Source organism: Xiphophorus maculatus, chromosome 16 (genome assembly GCF_002775205.1).
Source record: "Xiphophorus maculatus strain JP 163 A chromosome 16, X_maculatus-5.0-male, whole genome shotgun sequence".
Lineage (NCBI taxonomy): Eukaryota > Metazoa > Chordata > Actinopteri > Cyprinodontiformes > Poeciliidae > Xiphophorus > Xiphophorus maculatus.
The window spans coordinates 2,752,222-2,779,963 of NC_036458.1; the positions used below are offsets into that span (position 1 = coordinate 2,752,222).

At 39.6% G+C, this 27,742-nt stretch overlaps 2 protein-coding genes and 1 long non-coding RNA gene across 3 annotated transcripts in view; 2 read left to right on the top strand and 1 right to left on the bottom strand.

Moving 5' to 3' along the window:
* Positions 1 to 3,191: 3,191 nt before the first annotated feature.
* Positions 3,192 to 8,690, top strand: rnf25 (ring finger protein 25). The gene is made up of 10 exons (XM_005817146.2): positions 3,192 to 3,382; positions 3,597 to 3,668; positions 4,044 to 4,140; positions 4,575 to 4,642; positions 4,720 to 4,789; positions 4,879 to 4,950; positions 5,791 to 5,937; positions 6,012 to 6,101; positions 6,579 to 6,716; positions 7,905 to 8,690. Exons 1-10 carry the CDS (start codon positions 3,366 to 3,368, stop codon positions 8,475 to 8,477), a joined length of 1,344 nt encoding a protein of 447 aa, XP_005817203.1. The 5' UTR covers positions 3,192 to 3,365; the 3' UTR covers positions 8,478 to 8,690.
* Positions 8,691 to 14,939: 6,249 nt separating this feature from the next.
* Positions 14,940 to 17,697, bottom strand: LOC111611548. The gene is made up of 5 exons (XR_002754078.1): positions 17,576 to 17,697; positions 16,975 to 17,124; positions 16,694 to 16,859; positions 15,207 to 15,300; positions 14,940 to 15,115 (listed from the first exon to the last, which is right to left on the bottom strand). It is a non-coding gene; the product is annotated as an uncharacterized LOC111611548 (long non-coding RNA).
* Positions 17,698 to 22,679: 4,982 nt separating this feature from the next.
* Positions 22,680 to 27,742, top strand: part of LOC102222615 (sodium channel protein type 4 subunit alpha B-like) — a 32,694-nt gene continuing 27,631 nt past the window's right edge. The window contains exon 1 of the mRNA XM_023349023.1: positions 22,680 to 22,790. The gene's annotated coding sequence lies outside the window, so the exon portion shown is untranslated. The remainder of the gene's footprint in view (positions 22,791 to 27,742) is intronic.

Below are 27,742 nucleotides of genomic sequence, written 5' to 3' on the forward strand. Positions count from 1 at the left end.
TCGATTATCCATCCATCCATCCATCCATCCATCTTCTTCCGCTTATCCGAGGTCGGGTCGCAGGGGTAGCAGCTTCAGAAGGGAGGCCCAGACTTCCCTCTCCCCAGCCACTTCTTCTAGCTCTTCCGGGGGAATCCCGAGGCGTTCCCAGGCCAGCCGAGAGACATAGTCCCTCCAGCGTGTCCTGGGTCTTCCCCGGGGCCTCCTCCCGGTGGGACGTGCCCGGAACACCTCACCAGGGAGGCGTCCAGGAGGCATCCTGACCAGATGCCCGAGCCACCTCAACTGGCTCCTCTCGATGTGAAGGAGCAGCGGCTCTACTCTGAGTCCCTCCCGGATGACTGAGCTTCTCACCCTATCTCTAAGGGAGAGCCCAGCCACCCTACGGAGAAAACCCATTTCGGCCGCTTGTATCCGCGATCTCGTTCTTTCGGTCACGACCCAAAGCTCATGACTATAGATGAGGGTGGGAACGTAGATTGACCGGTAAATCGAGAGCTTCACTTTTTGGCTCAGCTCTCTCTTCACCACGACGGACCGGTACAGCGCCGGCTTGATGGCAGACGCTGCACCAATCCGCCTGTCGATCTCCCGCTCCCTTCTTCCCTCATTCGTGAACAAGATCCCGAGATACTTGAACTCCTCCACCTGGGGCAGGACACCCCCCTTGACCCGGAGAAGGCACTCTACCCTTTTCCGGCTCAAGACCATGGCCTCGGATTTGGAGGCACTGATCCTCATCCCGGCCGCTTCACACTAGGCTGCGAACCGCTCCAGCGAGAGCTGCAGATCATGACCTGATGAGGCCAGCAGGACCACATCGTCTGCAAAAAGCAGAGATGAGATCCTAAGGCCACCAAATCGGATCCCCTCAACACCTTGGCTGCGCCTAGAAATTCTGTCCATGAAAGTAATGAACAGAATCGGTGACAAAGGGCAGCCCTGGCGGAGTCCAACTCTCACCGGAAATGAGCCCGACTTACTGCCGGCAATGCGGACCAGATTCTGACACCGGTCATACAGGGACCTGACAGCCCGTATCAAAGGGCCCGGTACCCCATACTCCCGGAGAACCCCCCACAGGGCTCCCCGAGGGACACGGTCGAACGCCTTCTCCAAGTCCACAAAACACATGTAGACTGGTTGGGCGAACTCCCATGCACCCTCCAGGACCCTGCCGAGGGTGTAGAGCTGGTCCAGTGTTCCACGACCAGGACGAAAACCACACTGCTCTTCCTGGATCCGAGGTTCGACTATCCGACGGACCCTCCTCTCCAGGACCCCTGAATAGACCTTGCCAGGGAGGCTTAAGAGTGTGACCCCTCTATAATTGGAGCACACCCTCCGGTCCCCCTTTTTGAACAGGGGGACCACCACCCCGGTCTGCCAGTCCAGGGGAACTGCCCCCGATGTCAATGCGATATTGCAGAGTCGCGTCAGCCAACACAACTCTACAACATCCAGAGCCTTAAGGAACTCCGGGCGGATCTCATCCACCCCCGGAGCCTTGCCACCGAGGAGCTTCTCAACCACCTCGGCGACCTCGTCCCCAGAGATTGGAGAGCCCAACCCAGAGTCCCCAGGCTCAGCTTCTTCAATAGAAGGCATGTTGGTGGGATTGAGGAGGTCTTCGAAGTACTCTGCCCACCGGCCCACAACGTCCCGAGTAGAGGTCAGCAGCACACCATCCCCAATAATCGATTAATCAAGATTAATTTGATTAATCATTCCAGTTTGATTTGTTATATTGCATATTTCTGTGTGTTTTGTCCTTTTGATCACAGACTGAATCGTAGGAGTAAACCTGAAGGAGATTCTGTCTTTGAAAAGCATCAGGCTGACAGAAGTGAGTGAAATTAAGTGCAGCTCCCAGGCAGCTTTTCTGCTCCACTTCCTCCCAGAGCTGACACCAGATTTAGATTCTGTCTCGCTGAAAAACACCAAAAAGCAAAAAGTCCAAACAGCAGAAAACAAGTTTAAAGGACAAATGAATAAAAATGAACATTTTTGCAAAAGCCTTTCCTCTTAAGTCCCCCTGTTATACAGAGATACATGTCTCAGGAGGAAGATGCAGATAATATGAGGGGGAAAAGAGAAAAACTAGCTAATAAAAGATTAAAGTTGGAGCTTCATTTGAAAAAAAAATAATAAAAAAGAGGAACCAGCTTTGAGGGCAAGCATATCTCAACACTCCATACTGATCCTTGTTGCAGCCAGCTCTGGTTTCTATGGAGTCCGCCTACACAGCCAGCAGTGAAGGCAACACAAACGCGCTCATAATGCCAATCTTCACCCACTCGGCATCCGCTGTTTTAAATGCCTCTGCCTCCCGTCTCCTGTTCCCCTGTGTCTGCAGCGCGCTGAATATCTCATCCTTCCAGTCTGGAGCTCCAGATTTTATGTAACCAGAAACGTTTGTAAAAGAGTAGGCAGTTTCTACTGGAGGAGGAAAACAGTTTCCATCTTCCTGTGATTCTGTCAGAATCAGCTCAGAATCAACTAACCATTACAGGAAAGCTAACTGAGCTTCTGGAGCCACAGCTCTGCGTCCTGTTAGCCTTTAGCATAGGTCGGGGCTTGTATGGGATATTTTTTCAGTGTTCTCTCAAAACCCAAAGTCTTATCACTGATGTGTTCTCTGATTCTGCTGGAAATATTTTCAATTCAAAGTGGGTGTTCCTTCCCACTTTTGCCATGTGCTTGCTCAGTAGGAAAGATAGCTGCAAAGTCACTGACTCAAAGTAGTAGATTTATAATTACCAAAAATATATTCTATAAATTTGACAATATTATTGAAATGAATAGGTTCTATTAATATGGACTAAATTTATTCAGGATTTTCTGCTTCCTATTAAAATATTACATTAAGGATTAAAATGTTAAATCAGACAAATACAAAGTAATACATTTTCTTATACAGAAATGTCAACCCCATGAGTACTTTTAATGTGTGTATATGTCTGATATAAAATTTTAATCCTAAATGTCAGAAATATATATATATATATATATATATATATATATATATATATATATATATATATATATATATCCCATTTTAGCAGAGCTAGTGCGCGGTTCATTTCTGTTCTTGGTTCTCAAAGCGAATTTGACACTCACAATATGGCGGACGCGCTGCCGCATTTGTCCTACACGACAAGGAGGGGTGTTGGGTTGTAGAGGGAGTCCAGCACAGTTCCACTAGATGCGCCTACTGCGGTCAGGTTCTCTTAAGTTAATTCAGTGTAGCATCTACGATAGTACATCTGTTATCATTACGTAATGTTAGCCCTTGTTTTGAAGCCATAATTTTGAAAGTCTGAGGCTACTTCCGGTTATCTCCAGCTAACATCAGAAACATCACGATGGCAGCTGAGTCCGAGTGAGTTTGCCGTCAATATTTCTGATATTTGTTCACAGATTACAAATGACAGAAGTAGACCCTGTTTTACCTTTTCCAGTGCCAAACTGGCCGCTGTTTCCATGGGAATACCTGGAAATATGCCGAAGCCTCCAGCTAACGCGAAGCTAACCGGTTAGCTTTACTGTTAATAAAACGGTAAACCAGCTGAAAGTTTGTTTGTTTGTGTTCACAGGGTTCAGTCTGAGATCGAGGTGCTGAAGTCCATCTACCTGGAGGAGCTGCAGGTGGACAGGAGAGAGGACGGGTGAGGAAGCAGCAGCTCTGCTGGGATCTGGACAGAAAATAATGATTTTTATGGAATAAACTGTTATAAAAAAAAAGGCTAAAATAATCTAGAATGTTATTAATCACCCATAAATATCACCTGAAACAGTAAGTATATCAGAAAGATGTTGGAGGTCAAAGTTCATTCGCAGCATAACTTGAAATCTTTATTGGTTCTATAGCTGAGCTATTGTTTGCAAAGAGCTGAACAGGGATATAAGTTTATGTTTATGATGGTGTTTTCCAGGTCGTAAAGATCAGAAAACATAATATTGGTTTTTCCAGTCGTTATGATGCATTAAGTGGTCTGAAAGTTGTAGCATTTAGCCTGTGTGTCTTGTTTGTGCTGCTGCAGGGGCTGGCAGGTGAGTCTGGTTCTGTATCCATCCACTGCAGAGGACTCGGTCTCCCAGTTTGTCCGACTCACTCTGACTCTGAGCCTCGATCTGCAGGTACCACGACCTCCCACCCGCCTGAGCCGCTCCTGAATTTACACCCTTCTCTTCTTTCTTTCTGCCTCCAATCTGAGTTTGTGTGTTTTTGATGTCAATCACATGTGAAAATTACAGCCACTTTAGTGTAAATTTGGGTATGATGTGAACTGGATTCACCAGGCACTTAAGGAATGACACAAACTCTTCAAACTCAGTATGATGATTATTTTGTAATCGGAATTACAATCACTGCATACTTCCATGAACATGTAATTCACACTTCGACCACTAGATGGTATCAAAGCATTTCTAATAGTATGAACAATAATTTGCAGTGTCTATTTCCCCCATTTGACTACATGCACAATATGAAAGGTATGAAGCTAATTAGCGTCATTAGTCCAGAATGGGTTAAAGGTGATTGACGACTTTTCTTTGTTCCATTTCTTCAGTATCCCTCATCGTCTCCGGTCATCTCTATTCACAACCCGCGTGGGCTCTCCGACGATAAACTCGGCAGGTAAAAACTTTCCTGCGCCGCCGTCGCTGCAGCCCAGAGACTCGGTTTTTAATAATGATGTGATTGTTTCTGCGCAGCGTCCAGAAGTGTCTCCAGGCGGAGGCTGAATCTTGGCTCGGCTCTCCGGTGCTGTATCAACTCATTGAGGTCAGAACATAATGGCTTTAAATAAAAATCTGATTATTGGAGACATTTTGTCATTTCTGTGACCTCTGGTTTGCTTTATATCTACACAGAAAGCTAAAGAAATCCTGACTGAAAGCAATATTCCTCATGGGAACTGTGTCATATGCCTTTATGGTTTCAAGGTAAGGTGTTTCCATCCCTCAAGGTTAGATCTGGTCATCAACCTGATGCCTTAAATTTGCTCGCTTAGGCCTTTCACAATAAATCAGTTAATCATAGGATCAGTTAAAATAAGTTCAATAATTTCCATTTTCAATATTTATTGTTTTTCTCTTTTCTCTCTACCAAAAACTGGATGACAAAAGTCTTCAGACTGGTGCTTTGGTCTCAACTAGCTGATTTTTCAAGGGATATTTTTGTTTACAGAGATTTCAGTGCTCATTTTGTAGTTTCCGTTTTTTTATTTTATTTTGAATATTTAAAATATCTTCCAGTTTTAGTCTTAAATATTCATTAGAATTTAAAATTTATTGATCTCTGAGAATATGCTCTTGCATTATTTTGCCATTACGGTGGTCTCAAAACAACAATATTGTTGTTTATCATGATAACTTTTGGGAAAATTGTATCGTGACAGGTCTATTCTCACTGCGAAAACACAAAATCTAACCAGGTATTTTTGGTCTACTTTACAATGCACATGAAATCAGACAAAAATAAATTATAAGTAACTTTTCAGCAAGATATGAGCTTGTTTAAAGTCATTAAGTCCTTAATTTTGAGTAATTAAGTAGACTAGCAGATTATTTCACTTAAAACAAGACATTTTCCCATGTTAAAAATGAAATAATCAATTTTCTTAACCAACAAAAAATAAGCTCTTATATCTTGCATAAAAGTTGCTGGTAGGTTAGTTTAGTCTTATTTCAAGTGTACTAAGGTATTTCTACTAGAAGCTAAATCAAAAAAAGATTGTGTTTTTGCAGTTCTGATGTGAGTTTATTCCTGTTTTCGGTTCTCAGGAGGGAGAGACCTTCACCAAGACGAGCTGCTACCACTACTTCCACTCCCACTGCCTCGGCCGCTACGTGGTCCACTCAGAGCGGGAGCTGCGGCAGAGGGAGAAGGAGCTGGAAGAGGATAAAACCAGAGATGGAAGCAGCGTTCAGGTCAGATACCAGCAGCTGGACGGAAAAACTCAGTTTCATCCAAATCCTCCTAAATCTGGACTCTCCTCCGACAGGAGCTGACGGTGGTGTGTCCGGTCTGCAGGGAGCCTCTCACATATGACAGAAACCAGCTTCTAAAGTCTCCTGCACCGGAGCTGCCTGAGGTAAACACAGCTAGCATGAAGCTAATCAGGAGCAGCTCTGAGTTGCAACGTGGTATTGGGGTTATTGTAGGTAAAAGACACTAAATATTTGGCAACAGACGATTACATTTTAGCCAGAAAACATGGGACAATTTTTGCGGTTGAAAGGTCGGAAATTTGTATAAAAAAACTTTATAGGTGACCTATTACGCAAAATACACATTTTGCACTTCCATTTGGGTTACAACTGCTTCCAAAAACTCAACTGGTTTTGGTTATAAAATTAATTTATCTCCTAGATTTACCACTTGAGTTTCAAAGAACTTCCTGCAAATTTCTCACTTCATAATCTTAGAAATTATTCTAGTTTTCAGTTCGGAGATGTATGCCTTTCTTTGTGGAAATGTTTTGGAGTAAATATTCTCCTATGTGTTTGCATATTTTTGTGCCGATGTGCTGACCGTAGCGGTCAGGAGTCTAACGGCAGTTTCCTGTCAGCTCGATCAGGCAGCGATCGGCTCCGACTTTCAGAGGAAGTGGGGTCAGCTCCAGAAGATTCTGGAGAAGCAGAGGTGCAACGGCGGGATCATCGACACGGAGGAGGAATCCAACCGATTCCTGATCCACATCCAGGAGGTAGGGATGCCATTCAGCCAGCTGATTAATTCATCAAGTCTAATTAAATCATTAAAACCGACCACATATTTACACATAACCTACTTTTTTCCCCACTGTTTGAATAGCAATAGCTAAAAAAGAACATCCTGTTTCAGGTCAGTTAGACTTATTAAAGTAATTGTTATTGCTATTCCTTAAAATCGAATGATTAAAATTCATAAATGTACGTACAACAATCTAACTATGTCCTTTAAAAACAAAGGCCAAAGCAAAAATTATGCCTTATAAGATTCAGTTGAGGTTATTCCTTCAACATTTGTCAACATTTCTTAGTGTAAATTAACTGCTATTACACTAAGAAACAGCGCATCTGGTATTGAAATACCATTCATTTGTATGTCCATAATTATACAAATAAAAAAAACAAGCCATGTATCAACCTGGGCTGAAATGGCGCTCAGAAGAAGAAGAAGCCACCACAACAAAGGCTACATGAAAAGCCATTAACCTCCAACTTCTGGAGGTTTGTCCTCTGAAGATGAAATGATTAAACTTTGATGAACAAGTTCTGATGAAACGTAAACATTCATATTAGAAGATTTAAAAAATAATTGAAAGAAAACTCTCCAGTTTTTCTGCTGTTTAGCTAATCTGAACTATCCTGACCAAAAATAAGTTATCAGATTTAGTCGTTTTCAACTGTAGATTAAATTGATAACACAGAATTGATGATTATATTAATTGTTAATTTGTGTGGCTGAAGCCTCCAGCTGGTTCTTAGCGACGCCTCTTGTTCTGGAACAGACAGAACGTGTGAAATGGATTTCTGAAGGTGTGAAGCTGCTGAAAAAAATAAGCTGTGAAATTAATTAATTGCACAATAAATTAAAACCAACTCAATGATTTATCATTTTTCTCTTTTCTTTCTACCAAAAACTGGAGGACAGAAATCTTACGTCTTTTTGAGGTTGAGAGACTAAATAATTTTATTTATTTTGCATATTTAAAATGTATTCCAGTCCATTAGAATTTAAAGCTTATTGATGTTTGAGAGTTTTTTACATTATTATGGCATTAAATATTGCATTACTTGAAAACGGTCTTGAAACAACAATATTGTTTATTGCAATAACTTCTGGGACAGTTTGTAATCCTAACATGCCTAGTCTGAGTTGCCTCTGGTTCTGGTTCTGTTGTTCCCTGCAGGCCCCTCCAGTGTCTGAAAACGTAAACCCAGAGGTCGATGCGTCCCCCGCCCTCCCAGTTTCCTCCTCCTCTGATGAAGCCGGCGTCCGATCGGAGCGGTTTGTTCCCGGACTGTCCCAGCTCCCAGGCTTCCAGGCCCAGAAGCACCAGAACCAGGCCAGAGCGCCAAGAGGAGGAGGAAGACCCAAACCCCGTCCTGGGCAGGGCCCCCCCATCGCAGAGCACCTGGAACGGCTCGCTCTGTCAGACTGCACCGACCAATCACAGATGATTCTGGGAGACGGTGGCCGACAGACGCGATGCCGGATCGGGTCGGGGGAGGAACCAGAGAAGCAGGTTCCTCCAACTGATTTAGACTCTGAGGGCCCAAAAGATGGAGCCAGGGGTCACCGAGGGAGAAGAAGGGGCCCCTACCGGCCTGCCCTGCACCACATCGGGGCCCCCAGGCCCCCACAGCAGCACCGCGACAGTCGGGCCAGAAGTCGAGGAGGAGGCGGCGGGCCCCGGCGCGGCCATTACGGCCAGGGCCTCCAACAGCAGGTGGTGGAGCGGGGAAGAGAGGAGGTGGTATGACAAAGGGCGACCGGAGGGTGGAGGAACGGCAGAACGCGAGCCTCCATCATCAGATTAAAACGCCGCGACAGAAAGGACTCTGGACGCCGCCTCCTGTCCCGCTGTCTCCAACGCACTTTCGTCTTTGCTCCAGTTGTGTCCAGCTGGTCGCTGCTTTGTGATGTGATGCCAAACAGCTTAAAGAACTATAAATTAAATCTACTCTGGGTGTCAGTTTGGTGCAGTAGTCTCTTTCTATTGGTTCAGTTTATTCCATTTAAAAGTAGTTTTTTTGAAAAATATATAAAGTCTTTATTATGGATGTCGACTAATGGTTTAGATTAACATTAGTTTCCATCGATTACGACTTCTTTTGACATAGTTTGGCTGCCATCCAACAGGGGGCGCCACTTGTCATCCGTAAGCGGATTTCTGATGGAGCAGCGTCACCTTCTAATGTAAAACCTGATGTGCTATTTAGGTGAGGATGTGACAGAAAAATGGAGGTTAAAGCAAAAAATAAAAATTGTAATATGATGGGGAAAATCATGCCATGACCTTAAATATCTTGGAAAGACCCCAACATGGCTGAAATAAAACATTTCTGCAAAGGAGAATGGGTCAAATATCGGATGAGGCTCGTTTGTCAAACATACTGTACATACAGGCAAACACTTTTCTACCAGCCCACATCTCTGTATTAAAATGTGCTGATGTAATATACTAAATATGTTTTCAACAACTGGAAGCAGAAAATAACTTAACAGAAATAAACAGTTTATGCTGAAGTAATGTATGTAATGCCAGTGGTCATTTCCTCCAGATATGGAGATCGGTTTGTGAAGGCCAAAAAGAAGGTCCAGGGAAGAAGTGATGATCCGGGTGGAAACAAACCTGCTCCACCCATCCTGGAAGAACTGAGGTGGCTCTCCCAGTTAGTGAAAAACAGAGAAACGGACCAATATGGACAGAGATGTATGGACTACTGCTACACTTTAGCATACAATTATTGTGCAAGTTGTAGTTTGAGGATTCATTTTATTGTTTAACTACAGCACTCTGTCAATCCAAAACATTAACCTCTCAAACCTGAATATTTAAATAAGTAAAAGTGAGAGTTTGGCTTTCTTAGCCAAAAACCACATAGCTATTGTCCCAACTATTAGTTTTCCCCAGAAAACTTGTTGAGCTTGATGGAAAAGTCAGTAAGGACATCCATGAGCAACCTGCTGTGTTTTTGGTATTAAAAAAAAATACTTTACAAAAATTAAAGTACATGTGAAGTTAAATGAAAACTGTAGGGAAGGCCCAGTTGGTGCGCTGTTCTTCATGGCCAATCAACTACAAACCTAGCATAATCAGTCACTGTTACTGGTGTATAAAAATCCCTATTTAGAAACAAACTGGCATTGTGGGATTTTGTGTGGTGGAAAAACTACAAAACACCAAGTCTGGATTAGGGGGATTTTTCTATTTATTCAACACAACAATATGGAGATATTAGCATTAGCACATAGCATGCGCTTCAGAGCTCCAGCCAGATCTATACAAAATAGCATTAGCATCATGGTCATAACACCAAACATTTAGCATGATCTAATGTTACACAAGTGTAAAATCTTAAATTAATATATTAAACAGTGTTGTATAAAGTACTGAAATCTCAGAGTCAAGTAAAAGTATAAGTACCTCTCCAAAATATGACTTTGGTAAAAGTCCAAGTCACTGACTGAAATGTTACTTGAGTTAAAGTCTTAAAGTATCTGAAACTTCTTGTACTTAAGTATGGAAATTACTGTAAAAATGGATGTACTCAAGTAATGTAATGAAAAGTAAAACAAGGCAAATGCAGTTTGAATGACATTTTTTATATTTTGGTAAACTTGTCAAATACACTTAAAATAATGTACCCAACCAAGTGCAGGCAAAATTAAACCTGCTAATAGATATACCTGCAGGCATCATTTAGTTAAGAAAATTAGGTGCTTTACCTATAGCACAAGGTTAACTTAACCTGCTTTACAACTGAACCAGCTTCTTAGTAAACCCTCCAGGACAGAAAATACAAAGTTTTTGTAAACCTTAAGTTTTCCCTTCAGGTAAGGTCAGTGCTGAAAATGAGAAAAATAAATAGTACAGAAAATGCGGCCAACATGAAGAAAAAGATCTGTTACGATTACTAACCCTAACCGTTCCTCTCTCGCTTTTTTGTAACCAGTAACTAAACCACACATTGAAAATGTATCGGAGCAAAAGTACGCAATTAAGTTCGGAAATATAGTGAAGTAAAAGTGAAAGTTATCAAAAATTTTTCCATACTCGAGGAAAGTATGAAGTACTCCAAAATATACTGAAGTAGTGAAGTGTTTTTACTTCGTTACTATACAACACTGATATTAAAACATCATTAGTACAGAAAGAAAAAAATAAAATATAAATAAAAGGATTGCAGCAAGTTATAAAACTTGCCTCTTTGCAGTGGAACAAATGAAAGCAAAGAGGAAAATAATAACTTTATAATGATTCTGGAGAAAGTAAAGCAGGGCTGGAGAACCAAACTCCTAATGATGGATTTGGGGGAACATAGTCAGGTATTGTTCGTACCCGACTGTTTGCAGTTCCTGAGTAATACTGTTGTATTAATGACTGTCAATTATACAATAATGTGTATTGTCGTGGAAAAAAAAAAACTATTTCCAAACACTGTTCAGGTAAAATCACTCAATCAGGTTTATTCATGAATTGTGAACAACTCAGAGAGCTCACAGGAAAGTGAATAATGAAGCAAGTCTGAAACAAAAAGCTCTGCCAGGCAGACAACACATGAGTTTTGTACAAAGGGATAAGGGATCCAAAGCAGGGAATCAGACTGGTTCCCATGCAGCTGGGGAAAACAACATCCAACCTTGTGCATGTAACCCAAACAGCTTTAATTTGGTGGGAATATACAGAACGTAGAATAAACATATAGCAATACAGCTAGCAGGTGTGACCCTTAATATTAATAATCATTTCCCTCCGAGGTTAAAAGATACAACATAACACTATCCTGGAAGATGTAAGAAAAGGAGAAACAAATAAAAATGCCCCCCAAAAAAACAAAACAAAACACACAAAAAAAAAACATATACACAAGATACGAAAAACCTACCGGCATTCACTTATTCAGCAATGTAACAATATCACTGTGTGAGGTAGGAAAAGTTATCTTGCAACCCCTCCTTGCCAGGGAGGCGGTTCTGTATATGTGCTAACCAGGATAAACACGGAGGTATCACACCTACGATTGAAGACATGATAAAAATCAATAACAACTATTGTAATAAAAAAAGGTAATATAAAAACAAAAATTAGAAATAACATCAAATAGCAAAAAACAAAACCCGACCAGAGGCATGAAGCCTCTGACGGCTCCTAGGATCTCTGGAACACTCAAACCCTTCCACCACAATAAGGTGGCAGGGGGAAAATAAAACCAGAAACAGTGAACTGATCTGAATAGAGGCCTGAAGGTGTCAGAACCTGGTAGAGGAAGACCTGACAGGTTTAACTCATATTGAGGGACAAACTAGACAGTGAGTAAGACAACATATGAATAATAATTGGTATAAACGGCTAACGTTTTATTTTCCGTTTTTCTCTCCATAGGAGCTCCACCTGGTCTGGCTTTCTGATTGGCTGTGGTTCCTTCCTGCAGGAGGGCACTGGCTGGCATGATGCTGCCATCACCTAACAGTTCTCCCTCTCCTGTTAACGTTCCACTTCCATGAGTGTAGAAAGTTCTCCTGACCAGCTGACCTGTTGTTGTCTCTGCTCTGTCTTCTCTCAGCTCCAGTCGGTCGTGGCAGATGACTGCTGGTACTGAGCCCGGTTCTGATTCAGCTGGAGGTTTCTTCCCGTTAGAGGAGAGTTCTTCCCCTCAACTGTCGGTACATGCATGCTCTGTCTGAGGGATTGCTGTAAGGTCAAGGACTCAACACGAGCGACTTGCTGTCGCCCCCTGCTGGTCAGGAGGAGTGACTGCTGGAAGTCAGTGACTCCATGCACTCTGCTGGGTTTCCTTTGGTACAAACTGTTTAAAATACTTTAACCCTCTACGGTCCATAGTATAAATGATCGTTTGACAAATTTAGATTTTACCTTTATATTTCTTAATAGAAATGATTAATAATGTATAATATATTATGTGGTATAATTTTTTTTCAGGACAACCTGAACTTTGTCAATTTACACTTATTTTTGTCATTTGGATGTACTGATATTGCATTTTGGGCCTAAAATTGCATAAAAAAATTTCTTATTTGAGTAGAAAAACTCATTTTTTCACTGTGAAACCCACAAATATGTATAATGAATGTTTTTTATAGTTCAGAATACTAAAGTAGTAGCAGTTGCACAGCGCCGCCTACTTCTCAGATCAAGGCTGCACAGTTGCGCAGCGCTCCCTATCTAAGCTGCACAGTTGCGCAGCGCTCCCTATCTAGGCTGCACAGTTGCGCAGCGCTCCCTATCTAAGCTGCACAGTTGCGCAGCGCTCCCTATCTAGGCTGCACAGTTGCGCAGCGCCCCCTACTTCTCAACATCTCAGCGTCGCCCCTTAAAGATCAAGGCTGCACAGTTGCGCAGCGACCCTACTTCTCTATTTGGATCTCTGCATAGCTACCTCACCACCGTGTTACTGCTCATACTTTTTTCACGCCATTACTTGCGTCAATGTCCAAAGTTTCACAGCAACAAAATGTTGTCTACTCTTATCAGTTGAATATGTGAGATCGAGTCAGGGCATCTCCTGTTATGTTTTCTTTTGTATGTTGCAACAGCAATTTTTTTTACAATTTTGCTGATTGAAAAAAGATGGTTTAAATATTTTAGCATAACTTCAGTTTTACTTCGCCTATTGACATAATTTAAAAACTGGTTTATAATGTGCACTTCAAACTCAAGCGAAAGTGAGACTCGGGGAGGCGGAGTCTTGCTGCTATGTCACCAAATCAGACATGTAAAAAAACAACAAGTATATCAGTCCATAGACCTTGGAGGGTTTTAATAAACCAAACTTGATGCTTTGATAAGTAGGATCAATTGGAATCTAAGAATTAAAATTACTTTCTAAAATCCCTTGACGACATAGCTGTGAAATGACACTATAAATACAAATTAATAAATGTTATTTTGCTCTTTAATTTCTGTTTTTGTTTATAGAGTTTTTGTATTGAAGTTTTTGTTTTTAGAGTTTTTAGGAGTTTTTGTTTTTAGAGTTTTTGTATTGGAGTTTTTGTTTTTAGAGTTTTTGTATTGAAGTTTTTGTTTTTAGGAGTTTTTGTTTTTAGGAGTTTTTGTTTAGAGTTTTTGTTTTTAGAGTTTTTGTATTGGAGTTTTTGTTTTTAGAGTTTTTGTATTGGAGTTTTTGTTTTTAGAGTTTTTGTTTTTAGAGTTTTTGTATTGAAGTTTTTGCTTTTAGAGTTTTTGTGTTGAAGTTTTTGTATTGAAGTTTTTGTTTTTAGAGTTTTTGTTTTTAGGAGTTTTTGTTTTTAGAGTTTTTGTTTTTAGAGTTTTTGTTTTTAGAGTTTTTGTATTGGAGTTTTTGTATTGGAGTTTTTGCTTTTAGAGTTTTTGCTTTTAGGTTTTTGCTTTTAGAGTTTTTGCTTTTAGAGTTTTTAGGAGTTTTTGTTTTTAGAGTTTTTGTATTGAAGTTTTTAGGAGTTTTTGTTTTTGAGTTTTTGTATTGGTTGTTTTATTGGCTATTGGGGCGCATTTGTTCGTTTAAGTGTTTAATTTTATATAGTGCCAACTCACAGCAAAAGTCGTCTCAATGCACTTTGAAATTATTTGAGTTTAATCTCATATTGCAATTGCAATACAATAAGCTCAGTTAAATATTTAAGTATTTTAAACAGTTTGTACCAAAGGAAACCCAGCAGAGTGCATGGAGTCACTGACTTCCAGCAGTCACTCCTCCTGACCAGCAGGGGGCGACAGCAAGTCGCTCGTGTTGAGTCCTTGACCTTACAGCAATCCCTCAGACAGAGCATGCATGTACCGACAGTTGAGGGGAAGAACTCTCCTCTAACGGGAAGAAACCTCCAGCTGAATCAGAACCGGGCTCAGTACCAGCAGTCATCTGCCACGACCGACTGGAGCTGAGAGAAGACAGAGCAGAGACAACAACAGGTCAGCTGGTCAGGAGAACTTTCTACATTCATGGAAGTGGAACGTTAACAGGAGAGGGAGAACTGTTAGGTGATGGCAGCATCATGCCAGCCAGTGCCCTCCTGCAGGAAGGAACCACAGCCAATCAGAAAGCCAGACCAGGTGGAGCTCCTATGGAGAGAGAAACAGAAAACAAAAAGTTCACTGTTGAAATACATAATTAAGTAGAAAAAGAAAATGAGAACACAATTAAAATATCTACAACAAATAAAAACAACAAAATGAATTATGAAGTCTCTGTAAACAAAATTGACCTTCAATTTTACTGGAGACTCGTTAAGTTTTTGGTAGAAAAAAGAAAAGAAACCGAGCTCGTGTTAAATGTTTCAAGTTCTGTCATTTTCTTTCCATCCATTGGTGGCGGGGGCGACGACAGCCTTCTCCATCCGGCAGGGGACGACGGCCTTGTCCATCCGGCGGTGAAGGTCCAGGATGATCCAAGAGGATTCCTGAAGGACAACAGACGGGTGCAGATTTCCTGTCAAATCCTTTAACAACTCAGAATGTTCACAAACTCACTTCTAAGTGTGATGCCAATACCTGTTGCATTTCTTGAGGAAGACTGCAGAAGCCAATGTGGTAGGGTCACTGAGGTCATCCATCAGCAGGGGGAGAGGCAGGTGAAGAAGTAGGGCTGGGGGAAATGAGGAAAATTGAATATCACAATATATTTTTGCTTCATCACTATACACTATATACATCATGACATACTTAAATGAGCATCAAATGTTATTTTAAACTATAGCCCCCTTGCAGCATGATGTTACACAAGTTTCCACCCCCATTTCCCTGCTAGACTTAAATGTAATCTCAATATATGAAATAAAATGGATCCAGTGTTTTGCTATGAATTGTTGATTAGATAACAAGGTCAGAAAAAAGCTTTATTCAAGAAAAAAAATCACGAGGGAAAGCGTGTTGAGGAATAAAGTGTGTTTTGGTTCAGCTTAAAAAGAAAAAAGCAACCTACACACAGACTGACAGATCATCAGTAAAGCAGGTGTTTAAATTAGCTAACAGCAGCGCTGGCTAATCTACCACAGTGATCACTTATCAATACACACCTATAACGAACTGAACGTTCTGCTCTATGCGAGGGTAATGTTTGAGTTTTTGGTGCTGAATCCTGATGCATAAAGTTGCATTGTTGTCAGTTGCTACGGCAACGAGTCGACATGTAGCGTAAAGCTGACGAGATTAAAAAAAGAATGAGTAGTTTTGAGTTATTTTCTCCATTGCACGGCACTAAATGAATCATACCTACGTCTCCAGGTTTCACTTTAAAGGACTAGTTCTACTGGCATGTGCAGAAATTGTCTGATTAGGGAGGGAAATGCAATCTTTTGTGGCAACAGTTTTATAACATGCTTCACAAATTACCTCATTTTGTTCAAATGTCCTCCATATAAAATCTGAACTACTGCCAAATTATTGATCCAGCGTTGTTTCTCTTAGGAACTAGACTAGTTCATCTCATTCGTCTTCAGTTACCGTCTCATTCACAGCTTTCCTCAAACTGTCACTGCCACCATGTTAGTTTTCTCTGCATAACGTGATTGGCAGAAAATGTTCAGGTTGGGAGGGGCGACCGACTAGCGACGCATTTGTAGTCAAACCATACTGGAAGTGAATTTGATGGCAAAACCTTATTATTTGAACAACAATTTATACACTATAGTTGCGATATAGCCATTTTAACTATCATGAATAGAAAATATCACAATACATCGAGTATGCTCGATACATCGCCCAGCCCTATGAGGAAGGCCTTTTCCGTCCGTCTATAGGGGGGCGACGAGGGGTGAAATCAGAGACAAAAACAAGATGAAGCAAAATAATTCCTAAAGGACAAGAAAGGTGAAGGTTTTACCTCAAACCCTTTAACAACTCAATGAAATCATCCCTCTTCAAAACCTCAGTTGTCAGTATCACTTAAAAAGCAGCAAAATAACTGCAGGATTCGAGGAACACTGCTGAGAAGGTTTCAAGTCAAAATGGAAAACTGGATCAGGAAGTGTCTGCCTTACCTGCTCACACGGGAACGCTTCCAGGGTTTCCTCCAGAAAACCTGCCGAGCGTGGTGGCAGGGTCACCGAGGTCATCCATCAGCAGCAGGGCGATGACGGCCTTTCCATCCATCAGTGGGGGGTGATAAAGGATGAAGTCAGATGAGAAGCTGACCCAGGTGGATTCCTGTAGCACAATAGGACAGGAAGAGTTTAGGTTTCAGGTCAAACCCTTTAACAACTCAATGAAATTTTCCCTTTTCAAAAACTCATACTTGTAAAAATTTCTAACAGCAAAATACCTGCAGCATTTCTTGAATTACACTGACAAACCGATGGTGGGGTCACCGAGGTCATCCATCAGCAGCAGGGCGATGACGGCCTTTCCATCCGTCAGTGGGGTTGATTAAGGATGAAGTCAGATGAAAAGTTGACCCAGGTGGATTCCTGAACTACAATATTACAGGAAGACAACAGGTGTAGGTCAAACTCTATTAATATGGTATCCCAAAAATGCCATGTCAGCTGTTAGGGTCAATATTGAAATTTGTTTTATTTTTCAAAATGTCATTTTTTAAATAATCTTCATATTTAAAGTAATCCATTTAAACCATGCATTATCATGTTTTGCATTATGATTTATATACATTTAAGAAATGTCATTACTAATAAGTGTCAAATTGATTTATTTTTTAAGAAATCAGCTTTCAAAAACCCCATCTTTTTCTGCTCAAAAGTGTTCAAGGTACACCCACCCCCCAAAATCTCAAACACCGTTGGACATAACAGGCTGGAAGTCATTTTGTTCTTTTCTGGTAATACACCCAATAGAAAAATGCATTTAGAGTATTAAAAATCTAAAGAAAAAAAATTGACTGCCGGCACCTACTAACAGCAAAATACCTGCAGCATTTCTTGAGTTAGACTGCCAAGCCGATGGTGGGGTCACCGAGGTCATCCTTCAGCAGCAGGGCGATGACGGCCTTTTCATCCATCAGTGGGGGGCGATTGAGGATGAAGTCAGATGAAATGATGACACAGGTGGATTCCTGTAGCACAATAGGACAGGAAGACAACAGGAAGAGTTTAGGTTTCAGGTCAAACTCTAACAACTCAAAGAAATTTTCCCTTTTCAAAAACTCATACCTGTAAAAATCTCTAACAGCAAAATACCTGCAGCATTTCTTGAGTCAGACTGCCAAGCCGATGGTGGGGTCACCGAGGTCATCCATCAGCAGCAGGGCGATGACGGCCTTTCCATCCGTCAGTGGGGGGTTGCTAAAGGATGAAATCTGATGTAAAGTTGACCCATGCCTCCTTACCATACTGAGGATGCATGAGAATAGAGAAGAAAAACTTCCCTTTAAAAGGAAGACTCAAAAAGAGGTCAACATTGCACCAATTATTTAAATTGGTTGAAAGTTGCACTAAAGCAATGCCTCATATTGAGGATGCTTGTAGTGACAGTGGAGGAAAAACTTCCCTTTAACAGGAAGAAACCTCCAGCAGAACCAGAATGTGGTTCTGTATGAAAGGCCATCTGTCACTACCCCCGGGGGATTTGAAAGGACAGAGGAAAAAATAGGACAGAAGAAGAAGAGAGTTTTCTACAGGAGAAAATGGATTTAGCTGCAGTAGAAGCTCCTTTTTGGTGGCTTCATCTCTGAAAGAAACAACTTAATTGTGATTTTAAAGGCTTTAGAAAGGGAGGGAAAACAGTTAGGTGCAACAAAAGGTCAACCATTCATTAGACTAGGAGAGAAACTGGGTTTAAAACATACACTTAAAAACACTGAAACAGCTCCCAGTGGTGCTAGGAGAAAAACATGGAGTTAATTTCAGCTGAAAACCTGTGAAAAGAGTTTGATTAGACAGTGTGAACATTACCTCTGTGACCTCCGACCTGCAGCTCCAGTCGATCTCTCCGCTGAGCGTCGTCGTCGTCCAGAAGAAATGAAATTCCAAAATGAAATCGCAAGAGGCCGCGCTTTGTTGTTTCGACACAATAAAATCAGTTTTCACAGTTTTTGTGAAATTGTTTAACGTAAATTTGTTTGATTTATTGAATTATTAAAGTATGAACCCTGCCTTTGAAACATTTAAATACAATTTGAAACTAAATATTTAGTAGGTACAACAAACAACAAAGGTATGCATGTAGAAATGTAAATGAAAGACCTTATTTTCACCCAGAGATATTTGATAATATTCATCAAAAAGATAATTACCTTAATGCACCTATGCCAATATGGCAACATAGCCACATTAAATATGTAGGTATGTTATCAAGGTTTATTTGCGATATTTACCATTTACTAGGGCAAATCACTTCCTGTAGCCTCTAAACTGTATTTGCCAAATCCTTGGCAGCCATCTTTCTTTCACATCACAACAGACTTTTAACCATGAACTTAAGATCCCAACAACTAATTGCACCTAAACCTGCACAGGTCAACATGACCACAGCAGTTGTTTCAAAAACAGCAGTACAAAAACCAAAGCAGAAGGATTTAAACCAGCAGAATCCTTCTCAGCTCATAGACTCTCAGCAGAGAATCAAACCAAACCAGCAGAGCGCGAGGCCTAGCGTAGGCCTTCAACCAGCAGCTCCTACCCTGAGACGTCTTCTGGACCCGCCATCGAAACCATCCATTGATGGATCGGGCGGATCCCCCAGGCAGCTCGAAGCGATCCTCAACTTGATTGCAGATCAACGTAGGTAATCCATTGTCGATCTACTGCCAAGTCCAGACGCCATTTTTATTCCTCAGATATTTTCGGGACGCCAGCAAACAAACAATCCGCCGTTGAGACGCCATGGTCGGTCGCTCCTCCTCTGCTGCTCTGTTTAAACACAGAAAACGGCTTCAATAACTTCATCACCGTCGAAGCAAACAATTTCGAATAAGGTATCCTAAAGGTAACTTACCGAATAACAAACGCAGCGATTTCAATCATGGCGCTCCCGTGGCCTGGTGGCGTCCACGCTAGCAGGTGGAGGCCACCCTTCTAGGCCCATTCGGCAAAGAAACCATTTCAGGTTCATCCACGAAAGTTCAGTTATTTAAGTTTGGCGTCCACTCGGATTCAGCGTCTTGGAAGATCAGAAAAGTCCATTTTTTAATCCGGGTTCCAGAATGGATGTATATCAGCACGCTGCTTTCATGTCTCCTGCTCCCAGGTGCGAACCGCGTCTTCATCAAGGGCTCACGTGGCGTCATAAGGCTATATAGCTTGGCGCATGCGCCTCACGCTCATGAAAAGCAAACATGGCGCCGTTCGGCGGGGTTGCCGGTTGCAGTCCAAATTTCAACGTCTAGTAAAACTCATGTTAATAGTACTATATGTTTTATAGTCCATCCCTAATATAGTTTTAGAATAATTAGAGAAAAGTAATATTTTATTTAATGTAGGACTGAAGAAAATATATTTTTTATGTTTTCAAAATGTAAATTTTTAAGAACATTATTAGTTTATCTTTAGAATAATTTAGAGAAACAATGACAATTGATTTACACACACATGCAAACACACACACACATACACCCCCCCTATATATATATATATATATATATATATATATATATATATATATATATATATATATATATATATATATATATATATATATATATATATATATATATGTATGTATTGTATCTGGATTTTTTTAAAATAAGGTTAAAAATGGGAAATGTGTTCCTCTGTTGTTTGCGATGTTACTCAGGTTAAAGTCTCCATCCATGTTGTTTTGCTCAGGCCACAGTTTGTTCTTCTGCTTTGCTTTGGCTGCATCCAACTGAATGGAGACTTACTGACACTATAACACTTTTTGTGTGAAATGTGGATTTTTTTATGATTTGATTTGACTCCTCGTAATTATTTTTCATTATGGAAGTAACAAGCCATAAATGAAAATGTAAGGAGAAAAATACAGGTATTTCTCTTAAAATCTAGGGAGTAAAAGTAAAAAAATCATCAGAAAAATAAATATTCAAATAAAGTACAGATACCTGAAAAATCTACTTAAGTACAGTAACAAAGTACTTTTACTTGTTTACTTTAAAACTCTACTTATTTGATGCTGGATCACTCAGAGAGATCTCTGTGGGTGACTAGTGCTCCCTCTAGTGGACTACAAGCAAAACTCATATCATCGACTTTGGTTTGACCTCCATTCATTTTATTAACCCTTGCGTTTAAGTTCTAAGAACATCTAGATTATACGTTTTAGACGCTTATTATTGAATATTTGGATTTATGGTTATTAAAATGTGCATTAAAGACAGCAACAGATAAGGAAATGTACAAATCAGATTTTTTTAAAAAAACATTCAACAATAACTTAAAAGTTCCTCCTATTTATAAATGGAAACTACCACTAATTTATACCACTGCATAAACCTGCCTGCATTATAACATCAATTAAAGTAATAGAACATTAAACATAATTTAACACATCCATATTTTTATTGTGATAAATTCAAAAACAAACGAGGTGTGAATTTAGCCAGACCTTCTCCAAAGGTCCTCCAAACCCAAAATCAGATTTTCCACTGAGAAACTGGGAGCAATTGGTCATGACTTCTGAGGCCCTCTGCATTTCAATATAGTCGCTCCTCGCATTCGCAGCTGTTAGACATGGTGGAAACATGTTTATTTTACAAGACACATGTAAGACTGCCTCTAAAAGTAAAGCTTAAGATTATGTTTGTAACCAAACAATGTCTATGAGCATCACCATGTTGAGATTCTGACCCTTTAATTACAACGCTGCTAAGATCTCTGTTGGTTACATTGTTCTGCTCTGTTGCTGCCGACAGTTTTAAAAAAATGCAGTTTGGTTCTAGTAATGGATCATTTCCTTTCTGTTTATTTATGCATGTTAGATTTTGCATCATTTAATTAATTTCTCTGCACTCATTATTGCTCAAAAGGTATTTCCATCCCAGTGTAATTCCTTTGTGTTTGGTTTCTTAGGATGCATTCACACCAGCCCAGTTTAGTCCACTTTAATCCTAATCCAGTTCGTTTGTTTGGGGAGATATGAATGAACTGTGGTCCACCTGAAAACCCAGGACTCTGTTCGGCTGAAGTGAACTCTGGTGCGGTTCAAATACGTTATGTAAACAACACCGCTCCAAAAGCAGAAAGTGGATTGTACCGCAGGGCATTCTGGGTAAATTCCACCAAAAAAAAAAAAAAAAACCCGGAAGAAATCGCTCTTATTCTTTTAAAAAAGACAAAAGAGAAATCCTACAACCGCTAAAATCTGACGCCAGTCCATTTTTGTTAACATTTCGTGAAGATGCAAGTTTCTCATTGTCTTCCTCAGAGGTTTATGTATCACTTCCTTCTGTGGTTCTTGCTGCAGCTCCACCGCAGGCGAGGAGGGGAACTGTTTTTCAGGGTTTGGTTGGTTTGACACAATGCAGTGAGAAAGAGAACAGCAGCAGCTGAAAATGTAACAAAAGTTGTGATTTATCAGGCTAACAGGCGTGAAAACACTCTTACTTTATTCTTTTGTCAGGCCATTGATTTTCAGTTTCTCTTCAGTTTTACTTCAAGTTCAATTGTTGTGTTAATTAGTCTCGCTCCCTCATTTCTTCTCTTTCTGACTGTTGCTGCACTTCAAATCGTAAACATGACAAGAATAATAATGAAGCTGAATATGATACAGAGGAGACAGAGCAGAGAAGACACCAGGTTGGATTCATCATTTCTTCTTGCTTCTGCATAGACAGATCCTCCAAAGCCTCAGTGTGAGGTGGTGATGTCTGTGCAGAGGAAGGTTGATGCCAAGTGGTTCTGGTCGAGGTTTGGGTTTTAGTTCTCCTCCTGCGCAAAAAAATACTAACTAAACCCAGGTCACATCAGACCGGAGGGAAAAAATAATTAGCAGGGAACTGATGAGCATGTGGCTTCCTGTGTGTGTGTTTCTGTGTGCGTGTCTGAGAAGACACACTACCTGACCTCTCATGTTTCAGTCAGAGAAGCAAAGCTGAAGACGGCAGACGGACCCAGAGAGAGGAAGACGAGCTGGAAAACAGACCGATAGGTAACCGTCCTGCCGGGAATTGGATGTTTACCGGATTTAGTTCGGAAAAAGCAGAAGAAGGTAAGCTGGAGTCAAGTGTTTCAGATGGAAGTGAGGTGCGATATGAACCGTGTGTGTGTGTGTGTGTGTCTGTGGTGGAGCATGCAGAGCTGAGATTACACAGTGGGGTCAAACCTTGATCTGTTGGATGGGTTTTCGATGATTGTGGTTTCTAAAAACAGCTTCTCCACAGCTCCAAGTGACACTTTCATCCGGAAACCTTCTCTCCGATTTACATCTCGTCTTAATTCAAGTTTCTTGTTTTCCACATGAACTGATTGTTATGTTTACATTTTTTAAAGTGAAAATAGAAGCTCATCAATGGAGGTTTTGATTTTAAACCGGTTCTGGATGAGTCGTGCTCCTAATAAATTCAATTACAAACTTCTCAAAATAAGAAGGAAAATGTAAGGAGTAGGGTTTTATTTTGCTCTTAAGTTGGTTCTGGGGCAAATTTAACTGCTACACAACACAAAAAATGTTTGTTTTACTTTAATGGATTCAAAACTGAAGGGGAAGTCAGTAAAGGAGCCCAAGAAGCACAGCTATGTGCATTCGTTGGCTTGCACGAGTTAAAGAGACACATTTTGTACTGTAGCAGTGAGAGGGACACCTGATGAAATCCAGTCAAACGAGAGGTACAGTAATTCAGGCATGAGGCGATAAAAACATGGATCAGTGTCTCTCTGTGGCGTCTAGACATGACTGAAAGCAAGCGGACTGGACCGCAGCGTTGACAAGTGAGTCGACTTTTAGGCTGGGATCCATTTTTACACCAAAGTTAGTGGTGTTGGGTTTTTTATGCAGGACTAAATCAGAAGAAGAAAACTTCCCCCAGAAAACTTGCTAAGCCTGAAGGCAGCGGGTGTTTATTGTGTTTTTGAGTTAAAAAATGTTAAAAATTGACAGGAACTTTGAAAATACACAATAAAAAAACCCCAAAAACCTAAAATAAATAAACAAACAATGCTTAGCCTGATGATTACTTTTACTCAGGTAAAAGTAGCAATACTTCATCATATTATTATTCAAGTCAAAGTAAAAAATAGACATCCAAGAAATTACTAAAGAGTGAAAAAGTCTTTGGTACGAAGTCCGCTCTCACACCAAGTAACTGATCACATTATTAATGATTGAATATTTGAAAATTACATCCTCAGACGGACCAAAATATAAAGATAAGTGGAAATGTTGGTATTTTTAGGACCAAAATGACAATAATTTATAGAAGTAACAAAAAATAATACAGTTAGGTTAAATAATTTTTTTCCAAATCAGTTTCTTTCATTAAAAAAATTATGAAACTTTAACAAAAACTGCAGGTGCATCTGTGTCTGGTGAATTTTTATTTAAAACATGTTTGTTTTTAAATCAGTGGGTAGAAAATCTAAAAATTTTACTCAAGTAAGAGTAGAAATACTTCATAATAAATTTACTCAAGTAAAAGTACAATGTATTTGGTAAAACATCAAGTGCTGAGTAACTGATCAAATCATTTAATATTTAAAAATTACATATTAGACAGCCCAAAATATAAAGTTAAGTGGAAATTTTGTAATTTTTAGTACCAAAATTACAATTCATAACAAAAAATAATTAAATTGGGCAAAAGATGATTATTTCTTCTTTTTCTTTTCAAAATTTACAAATCAAATTTTTGAACTTTAATAAAAACTGCAGGTATGTGTCTGTGTCTGGTGAATTAATGGTTAAAACGTGTTTGTTTTTCGTTCAGTGGGTAGAAAATCCAGATATTTTACTCAAGTAAGAGTATAGATATTTTATAATAAAATCACTCAAGTAAAAATAAAAAGTACAGCATAGTAAAAATACTCCTAAATGTACACAAAAAGTTATGCTAGTAAATGTACCTAGTTACTGCCCTAGAACTGAGCCCTGAGGTTCTCCTAGGGGTGAAGAAACTGGACCTGGAAGCTGATGGGAGAAGAGAAACTGTGTTTTTCTGCGGTTTGCTGGTCAGAGCAGCAGTTTGGATCCCATCAGCAGCGCCGGAGCTCAGATGGTTCTGGGTCCGACGTGTGAAGCAACATCAGCAGGACTATCCCGTGACTGTAAACCTAAGACCGCAGCAGAGATCTACGCTCTGCCACATTATCCATCACTAAATATGACTCAGACTTTTAATAGTTTAAGGAGCCACTTGTTGATGATGATGAAGATGATGAGCTTCAGGTTCAGTTTTGTGCAGCACGGTCCAGTCTGGGCTTAGCATAAACTAGCAGATGGTATTTATAGATCGGTCTGTGTTCAACCTACCGATAAGAGATCAGATATTAACAACTGCTGCCACCAACAACTGCTGGGGTTTAAATTAGCTCAGTGAGGCTGTGGCCCGGCTAACCGCTAACTGAACAGGGTCACGCTGAAAGGTCAACCATCTGCCACAGGAAGCAGCAGTTAGCCGGTCAGATTAGCACGGCAGGCTTTGCATTAGTACGGTATGTAAGCTAGGAGATGAGCTCGCGTTTTCTTTCTCGGCAAACTTTCAATCTGGGCAAATTATCGCGCAGGTCGGGTTCCTGAAGCTGCATCACACAGGTGAGCCCCGTGGGAGAGAGCGGTCAGCAGGTTGAGTCTCCAGCTGCACTGCAAAACATTAAATATTACCAAGTCATTTTAGTCCAGCTTCTAGTGCAAATATCTCAGTACAAATGAAATCAGGCAAAGCAACTTAAAACTAACTTTTCAGTAAGAAATAGAAGCTTGTTTTAAGTAAATAACTCCTTAATATTGATTAAAAAGCTCAAGTTCCATTGGCAGATGAATTAATTTATAACATGGGGAAAATGTCTTGTTACAAGTGAAATAATCTGCCAATGGAACAAGAACATTTTCATCAATATTAAGGAATTATTTATTTAAAAAATGCTTCTACATCTTTCTAAGAAGTTAGTTTTGTCCTATTTTAAGTGTACTAACATATATGGATTAGAAACTGAAGCAAAAATACTTGGTAAGGTTTTGTGTTTTTGCAGTGTAATTAAATTTACAACAGATCTCATCTCAAGGTGTTTCGCAAGAGAAAAAGAGCAGATTTATTAAATTAAACCACATAATTTAAACTCAGCTGCATACACGCTTATCTTGATAACAAAATTTGTCTCTGAAGTTGTTATGATATTTTGAGACCATTTTCAAGAACTAGAACACAGTAATAGAATAAAACCACAAGCACATCCTCTCAAAGATCAATAAACTTTAATTTCTAATAAACATTTAACACTGGAACCAGAACACTTTTAAAATATCCACAATAAATAAACAAAACAACCGAAACAACAAGTAAAATGGACACTTAGGTGTCTGTAAGGAAAATTGTCCATCAAAAGAAGGAATACACAAAGAAAAAATCAGAAAATATAGCCAAATATTTTTGGTCTAGTTTCTAGGGTAAATATTTTACTAAATTTAAAATCAGACAAAACAAGCTTACAAGTAACTTTTCAGTAAGATATAGCAGCTTGTTTTAGGTAAATCATTCCTTAATATTTCTGAAAAACTGCCAGTTCTATTGGCAGATTATTTCACTTATGAGAAAAACGTTTTGTTAAAAGTGAATTAATCTGCCAGTGGACCTAGTACTTTTTAAAAAATAAATACGAAGAAATTACTGGCTTTAAACAAGTACATTTTTGTTGAAAAGTTACTTTTAAATTAGTTTTGTCTCATTTTAAGTGCTCTAAAAATATTTGCACTAGAAGTAAACCAAAATACTTGGTAAGATTTTGTGATTTTGCAGTATAGTTGTAACCATAGCAACAGACTGAAGCCTTTACTCATCCAGTTTTTGGCAGAAAGAAAAACACCAAAAAAAATCAATCATGCAAAAGAAAATGATCAAACTTGTTTAAATTGATTATGCGATTAATTTACTGAAGGCTTAGTTGAATACATTCTGATTTAAAGCAAAGCAGTCGACCTCAGGTAATATTAATATTTATAGTGAGTAGGGTTGGCTGTACAAAATGAATCTAATGCAATACAATCAATCAGGTTGATGCTCTGAGACTAAATAACACAAATTGTTAGCAAACGGGCCAAAATATAAAGTTCAGTGGAAGTTTTGGTATTTTAAAGACAAAAATGACAATAATTCATATAAGCAAAAAAAAATTATAAAAACATTTTTCCCAAATCAGTTTCTTTCAATAAAAAACTTGTGAAACTTTAACAGAAACTGCAGGTGTGTGTCTGAGTCTGGGGAGGTTTTGGTTAAAACGTGTTTGTTTTTCATTCAGTGGGTAGAAAATCCAGAAATTTTACTCCAGTAAAAGTGGAGATAGAGAAGATTAGAGATGCAATTGGTAAAAAAAACACTTATAAAAGTACATCATTCCCCAAAATGAACGGGAAAGTGATGTTCTGACACAGAGAAATAAAAATTGGTAGCTTTTAAAAAGAACCTCATTCTGAAGAACCCAAATCTGCATGGCTTTAAACCCACAGGTCACAGCGAAGTGTTTCTTCAGGATCAATATTTCCTCCACATTAAGTCAAAAAATCTCTTCATGTTTATTTTTATATTCTAGCAGCAGTTCTCTCCTCGACCACTAGGCGTCACTACTGAGAGGAGTAGCACTCCTCCTCCACAGCAGGAATAGCAGCAGAATAAGAAACCTACGGTCAGAAACGTCATCTTTTACCTGAAATAAAAAAGGCTTTTTACAGTTGTGTAGTAACAAGTTACATTTACTTGAGTAATTTTGGGGAAAATCCACTTTTAGGAGTATTTTTGCTACGCTACACTTTTAACTCTTACTTATGTAATGTTATTGTGAAGTAATTCTTCTTCACAATTTATTGAAGTAAAATTTCCAACAACACAGCTGCACGATTCTTTCAATATATAGTTTATAAATATCATATTGAAAGAAATTGATTTGAAAAAATATATATTTTTGCCAGATTTTTTGTTTTGTAATTATGTTATTTATATGAATTATTTTCATTTT